The sequence below is a fragment of the Belonocnema kinseyi genome, chromosome 2 (genome assembly GCF_010883055.1).
Source record: "Belonocnema kinseyi isolate 2016_QV_RU_SX_M_011 chromosome 2, B_treatae_v1, whole genome shotgun sequence".
In the NCBI taxonomy this organism is placed as follows: Eukaryota; Metazoa; Arthropoda; class Insecta; order Hymenoptera; family Cynipidae; genus Belonocnema; species Belonocnema kinseyi.
In genome coordinates, this window is record NC_046658.1 from 121,590,415 (window position 1) to 121,600,017 (window position 9,603).

The 9,603-nt window shown below is 23.6% G+C and overlaps 1 protein-coding gene across 5 annotated transcripts in view; it reads right to left on the minus strand.

The window, feature by feature from the left end:
- Positions 1–614: 614 nt before the first annotated feature.
- LOC117168099 overlaps positions 615–9,603 on the minus strand; it is a 63,009-nt gene continuing 54,020 nt past the window's right edge. For all 5 annotated transcript variants that reach the window (XM_033353472.1, XM_033353471.1, XM_033353476.1 and 2 more), the window contains 3 exons: positions 6,212–6,402; positions 4,049–4,155; positions 615–981 (listed from right to left, as the gene is read on the minus strand). In XM_033353472.1, coding sequence (XP_033209363.1) covers positions 802–981; positions 4,049–4,155; positions 6,212–6,402 — 478 coding nt within the window. In that variant the 3' untranslated portion in view covers positions 615–801. The remainder of the gene's footprint in view (positions 982–4,048; positions 4,156–6,211; positions 6,403–9,603) is intronic.

Here is a 9,603-nt window from a genome sequence, read left to right on the forward strand (position 1 = left end):
TCAAAATTTCCGGTAAAATGTAAATAATTCATTTTAGGTCAAAAACTTATCTTTTTAGTTTAGAAATTTCAAATAATTAGTTTAAAAAATTGAGAAACGAGAGTAATATAAACTAAAAATTAATTAAATAAAATTTAGACTAACATCACAACCATTGCTTAAATTATTTAGTTGAATATTTGTGTTCTTTGGTAGAAAATTAATTTTCTGGGTTGAAAATTCAACTAACATATTTGGTTCAAAATTTATATAAATTGTTAAAAATTCGTCTTTTCTGGTAGAAAATAAAACGTCTTGTTTGAAAATTCAACTGTATGTTAAAAATTGATGTATTTGATTAATAATTCATCTTTTTCAGAAGAAAATTAATCTTCGGTGTTGTAAATAAATCTTCTTGATAGAAAATTCGTCCTTTTTGGTTCAGTTAAATTGCTTTTTATTTCAAATTAAAATATTTTCTTGGTTGAAATATCAAGCACTTTGTAGAAAGTTGAGCTTTTTTGTGAATTTTTTTTAAATCAAATATTTTGCGAAGAAGTTACAAAATATAACTAAAAAAAAGTGTAAAATAATGTCAGTAGTAAGTATTTTGGGGAATAAAAAATGACGCAAAATTTCTAGTGTAACTTTATGAAGTGCCAAAAATTATGTACACATTATGGTAAAGAAAAATCAGATAATTCGTTACGAGTAGTATAAGATACAATATAAAAAAAACCTGCGAACTTGGTGAAGTTGGAAGATACTCTCCAAAGTCTTGTCAAATCGATGTCACTTCAAAAGTGTCAGTTATGTAAAAACTCATTCTTCCTCGGTAAGATCTACGCTTTGTACCACTTTCTCCACATCCTTTCCAGCCTTCTTTTCACGCTCTTTCAGATCAGAACTGTCCTTCCTCTTTAACACATTGCCGGTCAATTTGCTCGGATTGGCAACTTCGGACAAATTTGGACGTTGGCCGTTTCTTTTGCTTACATCGCCCTATAAGGAAATGACCTTTACATGCTTTCTTTACACGATCAGTCCGGCAAAATAGAAAAATACAGATGATCAGTTTAAATAAACGAAAAAAAAAAATCACTTTCAAATAAATACGCGACGCATGGAAAATCGCAATAAATAAAATTCCCGGATAAGAGGATTCTCGAATTGGAAAATTCCAGAGAGATAAAATTTCCGAACAGTTTATAAAATTAGCGAAATGGACAATTACCGAATAATATATTTCCCGAAAAAAATTGACAAATTATAAAATTTCCGAAAAATAAAACTCCCGCATTGGAAAATTTCCCAATCATAAAGTTTTCCAATTATAAGATATCTAAACTAGAAAATTCCCGAAAAATAAAATTGATGACACTGTGGTATTCTAGAATAGAAAAATTTCTCAAGGATAAAATTGCTGAAATGTAAAAATCCCGAATTGGAAAACTATCGAATAATAAAATTCCCGACATTTCATAATATTATCGAATTATAAAATATCCAAACTAGAAATTTCCCGAATCATAAAATTCTCGAATTTAAACAATTCAAAAATAGTTTTTTGTAGGTTTTTAAAATTATTGTTTGAACTTAAAATAATATCCGAAAAAAAAAATATTTCTGAATGAAAAATTTTGTTCAAAAAGGTACATTGTATATACAAATATTACCAAAAAATGTTCTCAAAAATTAAAGTTTTTTTTTTAATTAAAAATAAACTTTCGAGGCTCAGGTATCTCCTAATTTCTTTTTTCAATATAAGTTTTATGAAATTATTGTTATTTTAAATTCAAACAATTATTTTTAAAAAACTTGAACCTTCAAATAAATTTCTTTTGCAAAAAACTATTTGTTTAATTGTTTTATTTCGGGAATTTTATAATCCAGAAATTGCCTAGTTCGGCTATTATATAAATCGACAATTTTCTGTCCGGAATTTACCAAATTAGGATTTTTATTTTTTGGGAATTTTATTATTCGAGAATGTTCAAATTCAGAAATTTTTAAATGTCGGGAATATTATTTTTCAGAATTTTTCAGTCGTCCACCTGAATTATAAAATTTCCGACAGAAAATTGCCGAATTATAAAATATATAAACTAGAAATTTCCCGAATCATAGAATTCCCGAATTTAAACAATTAAAAAATTGTTTTTTGTTAAATTTTATTTATTTATTTAAAATAAAATAATCAAACACTTTATAAAAGACCATTTTTTGTAATGTTTAAAGGCTTTTTAAATATTGTTTGAATTTAAAATAACAATAGCTGAAAAAAATGTATATCTGAATTAAAACTTTTGATTGAAAATCTGCATAAAATATAAAAACATTACAAAAAATGTTGTCCAAAATTTCTATAGTTCATTTTTTGTTTTAATTTAAAATGGACCTTCGAGGCAAACGTTTTTTTAATTTGATTTTTCTAATACAATTTTGATACAATTATTGTTATTTTAATTTCAATCGATGAGTTGGAAAAAAACTTGAACATTTAAATAAATTTCTTTTACAAAAAACAATTTTTTTAATTGTTTAAATTCGGGAATGTTATTATTAAAAAATAAAATTCCCGACGTTATAAAATTGTCGAAACATAAAAATTCAGAATAGGAAAATTTCCCAATAATAAAATTCCCGACAGTTTATTATATCACAGAATTTGAGAATTCCTGAAGAAATAAAATTCCCGAAAGAAAATTGTCGAATTATAAAATATCTAACTAGAAATGTCCCGATCATTGAATTCCAAAATTTAAAAAATAAAAAAATAGTTTTTTGATAAATATTATTTATTTATTTTAAAAAAATCAAACTTTTATCAAAGACCATTTTTTTGTTTTGTTTAAAGGCTTTATAAATATTGTTTGGATTTAAAATAACAATAGCTGAAAAACATATATTTCTGAATGAACAATTTTGTTTGAAAATGTGCATAAAATATTTTAAAATTACAAAAAATGTTCTGCAAAATTTGTATAGTTCATAAAAAAAAGAAACGTTTCGAGGCAAACGTGTTTTTTATTTTATTTCTCTAATACGATTTTTATACAATTATTAATATTTTTAATTCAAAGCATGATTTGAAGAAAAAAAACTTGAACCTTCAAACAAATTTCGTTTACAAAAAAAAAACATTTTTTTAACTGTTCAAATTCGGGAATTTTTTAATTCGGAAATTTTCTAATTTGGGATTTTTATGTTTCGGGAATTTTATTATTCGAGAATTTTTCAGAGTCGGGAATTTTATTTTTCGGAATTTTTCAGTCGAGCGCCTGAATTATAAAGTTTCTGGATAATAAAATTCCCCACAAAAAATTTCCAAATTATAAGACTCCCAAATTATGAAATTAACGAATTAAAACAATTACAAAATTTTGTTTATAAATTTTATTCATTTACTAAAAATACAATAATAAAGTATTTGCATTTAAAAAATGCAATGTTTAAAGTTTTTGAAATTATTGTTTGAATTTAAAATAACTATAATTCCAAAAAATTTCATCCCGAAATATTTTTTTTCAATTATGGTTACTTTAAATACAAACAATAATTTTAAAAACTTTAAGCATGAACATAATTTTTAAAAATAAATAATGATGACAACAAAATTAATTGTTTAAATTTGGGAATGTTCCAGTTCAGATATTTTATAATTCGAAAATTTTCTGTCCAGAATTTTATAATTGATGAATTTTATGATTCGGAATTTTCCAATTCGAGAATATTATTCTTTGAGGATTTTATAATTAAAAAATATTATTAAGCGGAAATTTTCCGATTCGGGAATTTTTATTATTCGGGACTTTTCCAGATTGGGAATTTCAAAGTTTCGGGAATTTTATTTTTCCGGGGTTTTTAGTCGTCCCGCACAATAAACATCCAGATTAAGTTTCATATAATTGAAAAAAAAAATGTTTTATCTATAAGTAAATACTTTTCTCTTTAATATTAAGAATATAAAGTAACAAGTTTACAGGGCACAGATTTATTAAAAACAAAACTTTGAAATTAATTTAAAAATTATCCCGCAATTACGGAATTTATAAAATATTTTACATACCTCTGAAAAACTTTTTGGAACGAGGCCCAAACTGTCTAACATGCCTGAAGGTCCCGTGTTCTCGACCGGGCATGCTGAGACTCTTTTGCATTTTACCAAGTGAGCAGCTGAAAGTAAAATAGTTTTTTATTAGAGTCGCATGTTTTTTTTTCTTCGACAAACTCTTAAAACTAACAATTTTCTCATTCGAAGTCACAAAATATGAATAATTAAAGCATTTAAAGTGGAACTCTTTCCAATTGAACAATTTTTAATTAAATTCAAATAAAACTGTTAAATTTCCACTGAAATGAATAAAAAAGTTAAATCGAAAACATAACCCTCTTAAAATTCACTACAGAATTGCCTCTTCCGATTTAGAAAAATAATGAATAACCATCATTTCCTCCCTTTCAATTCAATAAAAATATTAGAAATAAAAAATTACCCTCTTCCAGTACAGAAAAAAAACGAAATTCTTCGCTTAAACTCAATAAAAATGTTAAAAGAAAAATTGACTTATTCTAATTCAGAAGAAAATTAAAACCAAAATTTCTTCGAAATAAAAATAATGTTCCTCCTCCAATTCAGAAAAAAAAATAAAACCAAAATTTCCTAATTTTCAACTCGATTAAAATTGAAATTCCGAAAATATAAAATATCTCGCTGTCAATTCAAAAAAAGATAAAAATTTCTCTTTTAAAGTCAATAAAAGTGTTAAAAATACCAAATTTGCCCTCCTTGAACGCAAATTAAATGCAAAAAACAAAAAAGTTCCTTTTTCAACTCAGAAAAATAATTAATAACCCAAATTTTCCTTCCTCCAATTGAATAAACATGTTCACAAAAAAGAAGCATTTCTTCTAGTTTAAAAAAAAATAAACCCCGAAATTTCCTCCCAACTTAATAAAAATCTAAAAAATAATTAAGTTTACTCTTCCAATTCAGAAAAAAATGTAAATAGATATTTCCACCCTTCCAATTCAATTGAAATGTTAAATATAAAAAATTACACTCTTACAATACAGAAAAAAAAATCGAAAATTAGAAATTCTTCTCTTTAACTCAATCAAAATGTTAAAATGATGGACTATTCCAATTAAAAAAAAAACAGATAACTAAAAATTCATCCCTTCCAACCTCAATAAGAATAATAAAAACAAAAAAAAGCCTCTTCCAATTCATAAAAAATTGAAAACCTAACTTTCCTTCCTTCCAACTCAATAAGAATCTTAAAAATACCAAATTAGTCCGCCTTGGACTCAATAGACATGTAAAAAAAATACAATAAAGCTCCTCTTCTAATTAGCAAAAAATTAAATACCAAAATTTTTCCCCTTTCTTTTAAAATTAGAGATCTTTTTTTTTTTAAATCTTTTTGAATCTTTTTTTTGCATTCTCTTAAAAATAAGGTTTCAAAATGAAAAATAATTTTAAAAATGTCCAGGAATTCTAAGAAAAAAATTGTATTCTCTTTAAATTTTTCAAAATTAATAAGAAAGCTTCTAAATTTTCTCGTTCGAAATCTCAGAAAAATACAATTTTGTAAACAATTTTTAAAAATCTTTTCAAGTCTTTAATTATTTTTAAGCCATTTAATTTTTTTTTTTAATATATCTTAAATTTACTGAAATTGTTTCTACATTAATCATTGTTCAATTATTATTTATAAATAAAAATTCAACACTTACAATAAAAATTAAAAAATGTAAATCTTTCTATATTAAACAATTTAGATTTGAATATTTGATTCATAATTTCCCATTTTAAATGAACAGTCAAATATTATTAAATATTACAAACAATAATATCTCTTTTCATTAAAAAAAAGTCAAATTGTATGGGTTAAAATGGAATATTTTAGATGGAAAAAGTATTTAAATAATATTTGAAATTGGATAAAAAGCGTTTTAAAAATCCAGAATTAATTTATATTTACAGTTGAACAACTCAAAACGTTTTTTATCCACAATTTTTAAATTCAAACACTATTAATTCCTTTTTTTTAAGTAAGAAATTTTACAATTTTTATTTTAACAACCTGTAAAACCGGTAAAAATAAAATAAACAGTCTCATTTCACGGTCTGGAAAAATTTCCGGTTTCCCAAACAAGCAGTCATCCTGCTTTGGGATTTGTTATAGAATGAATTAAATTTGAGTTAAAATATATAAATGCATTTTACCAAGCAAATTGCCGTCGTTCGTTGCGAAACTACAAGGGCACTGCATTTTCTTTTCAAGCGGTATGGTGATGAGTGGAGATGGAACAACGAGAGTTGTTTTCGGACGCTCGTTGTGAATTTGTTGTTGATGTTCCTTAAAAGCTCGCCAACAGCAAGTCACGTATCGGCATTGCTGGCACCTTTGTTCTCCACTACATTAAACAAATAATAAAAAATAAAAAAAATTTAATTAATTCCAAAACTGAATTATAGTGATTGAAATAAAATTTTTCAAAAATTTAATAGAATTGCAGTGAATTTAAACATATTCTAGTAAATTTACCAAACTTTGGTTAATTAAAATTGTTTCTTTCAGATTGCAATAGGGACATTTTATGGTGATTGTAAAAATTTGGTCGTTAGATTCTTGGTTTTATAATGAAATTGAAATGAAATGGAATATAGTTCTTCTAGTAAAGTAATACGAATTTTAACCAATTAAGCAGATTAGTGAATTTAAACCGAATTATACTAAAAGAAAAAAACTTCTAGTGGTTAACATTATAAAAATTTTATCCGAGTTATTTTGAATAATTTAAACATTATTAAACACAAGATTGATTGTAAAAAAGTAAATCTAAAAATATTAAATACTTATGAATAAGAAAATTGAAATTCTTCGACTCCTGGAAGTTTTGAAAAAATTCTTTATTTTTCACTGATTTTTCAGAATGTCCTTAGATTTCAAAATATTTTGATAAATATTCCAGCAATTTCGAAAGATTTAAATTCAGGGTGGACGCAAAACTTCACTTTCAAAATTCCCTGAAGTTTTCCTGTCTCATTTTTTATTTCCCCTTACAATTAAATATTTAAAACACCAAGTAGTTTTACTTTAAAATAAAAATATGTATTTTCAACTAACATTATGAATATTTTACTGAAATACTTAAATTTCAAACCAAAAAGATGCATTAAAAAAAAGACTTTCACTTTCTACCAAGAAATTTTATTTTCAACAAAAAACATGATTAGTTCACTGGAATACTTAAATTTTAAACCAAAAATATGAATTTTTCAAACAATAAGATTAATGTTTTAACAAAAACGTTAATTTTCTATCAAAGAAAGATATTTAAAAAAAAACACATTAATTTTCAGCGAAATAGTTATCATTTTCAACTGAGAAAGAAAAATTTATAACCAAATAGTTCAATTTTGAACAAAAAATTTCAGTTTTCCACCAAAACTAAATTAGGTAAATTTTCAGTTAATGAAGTTAATTTTGAACTAAAATTATGAATCTTTAACTTGAATATTTAAATTTTAAACTAAAAACATTAATTTTTAACAACAGAAATACATTTTCAATCAAGCAGTTTTATTTTCAACCAAATACATGAATTTTCAACTAAAATTATGAATATTTAACTGGAATACCTTAAATTTTTAACCAAAAAGATGAATTTTCCAACAATAAGTTTAAGGTTCTAGCAAAAAGAATAATTTTGTACCAAAAAAGGGTAAAATTTCAACATAATAATTGAATTTGCATCCAAAAGGACGTATTTTCAACTAAAGTAACGAATATTTAACTCTAATAGTTGAATTCTTAAACAAGAATATAAATTTTGATCCAAGAAGATTAATTTTTACTAAAAATGAGGAATTTTCAACTATGAAAGATCATTCTTAAACCAAAAATTTAATAGTTACATTTTTAGTAGAAAAAAAAATTTTCTGCAAAAGGAAACTATTTCATTTTAAATGGTTACATTTTCAAACAAACTGATTCATTTTTAACTAAAATTATGAATCTTTAACTGGAATCATTGAATTTTTAACCATAAAAGATGAATTTATAAGCAAGAAGATTAATTTCTGGGGAAAAAAAAAACAAAAAAAAAACGAATTTTCATATTAAAAAAGATCATTTTTGAACTAAAAATTGAATAGTTCCATTTTGAGTTTAAAAAATTAATGTTTAACCAAAGAGATGAATTTTTAACTAAATTAATGGATAATTCAACTAGAATTGTTCAATTTTCAGCTAAAGAAAAGAGAATTTTTAAACCAAATAGCTCACTTTTCAACAGAAAAGATGAATTGTCAATTAAAAAATTTTTTTTCTTCAACAGCAAATTAATTTCGAAAAAAATAGTTTAACTTTCAATCTGGCAATTAAACTTTAATTCAAAAAAAGATGAATTTTAAATGAAAAATGTACTAATTGATATTTCATCCCGAGAACAAGACTTCTCAATATGTGTTGGGTTTTCAACTAAGAAAGATTTTCCAGTAAAAAAAAAGAACAAATTGTAAACAAACTGTTTGCATTTTTAAGAAAAAAGATGAATTTTCAACTATTTTTTTGCCAAAAAGAATGAATTTTAAATGGAATACATAAATCTCCAACCGTATACTTAAATTTTCATTAAAAAACGACCAATTTTCAACCAAGAATAGAAAAGTTAGATTTTGAGCTAAAAAAATTAATGAAAAAAAAAACAACTAAACTTAAAAAAAAGGTTGAATGTTTAACTAGAATACTTAATTATTGAACCAAAAAGATTATTTTGTATCAAAAAAATATAATTTTCCAACATAATACATTCAACAAAATATTTGGAACTTTCAACTAAAAAAGAACAATTTTCAATCAAATAGTTGCAAAATGGATTAGTTAAATTTTTAGTTAATGAAGTTAATTTTCAACAAAAATTATGAATTTTTAATTGTGAAAAGTAATTTTTGTACCAAAAATTGAAGTTACATTTTTAGTATAAACAAAAAATTGTCCCAACAAAACAAAAAGAAATGAATTCAAAGAAAAATAGTTACATTTTCAAACAAACTGATTAATTTTTAAATAAAAATATAAATCTTTGACTAGAATAGTTGAATTTTAAATCAAAAAGATAAATTTTCAACCAGGAAGATTAATTTCTACCAAAATGAACTAGCTTTCAATAAAAAAAGATAATTTTTGAAACAAAAACTGTATAGTTAAATTTTTAGTTTAAAAAAATTAATGTTCAATCGAAGATATGAATTTTTAACGGAATGATGGAAAATTCAACTGGAATAGTTTTATTTTCAGCTAAAGTAAAAATAATTTTTAGCTAAAAAACGATTTTTTAACCAAATATCTTACTTTTCAACGGAAGAGATAAATTTTCAATTAAAATGATAAATCTTCAACAACAAATTAATTTTTAAGAGAAGAGTTTATCTTCGAACCAAGTAATTAAATTTTAATTTTAAAAAAGATGAACTTTTAATGAAATGCATACAGTGTCAATTTGCAGTTCAATATAAAAAATTATTATAATTTATATCCACAGTTGACGAACCAAAAATTGTTTTAAATCCAAAATTTTCGATTTCAACCGTTTATAATTTTTAATTCTTGA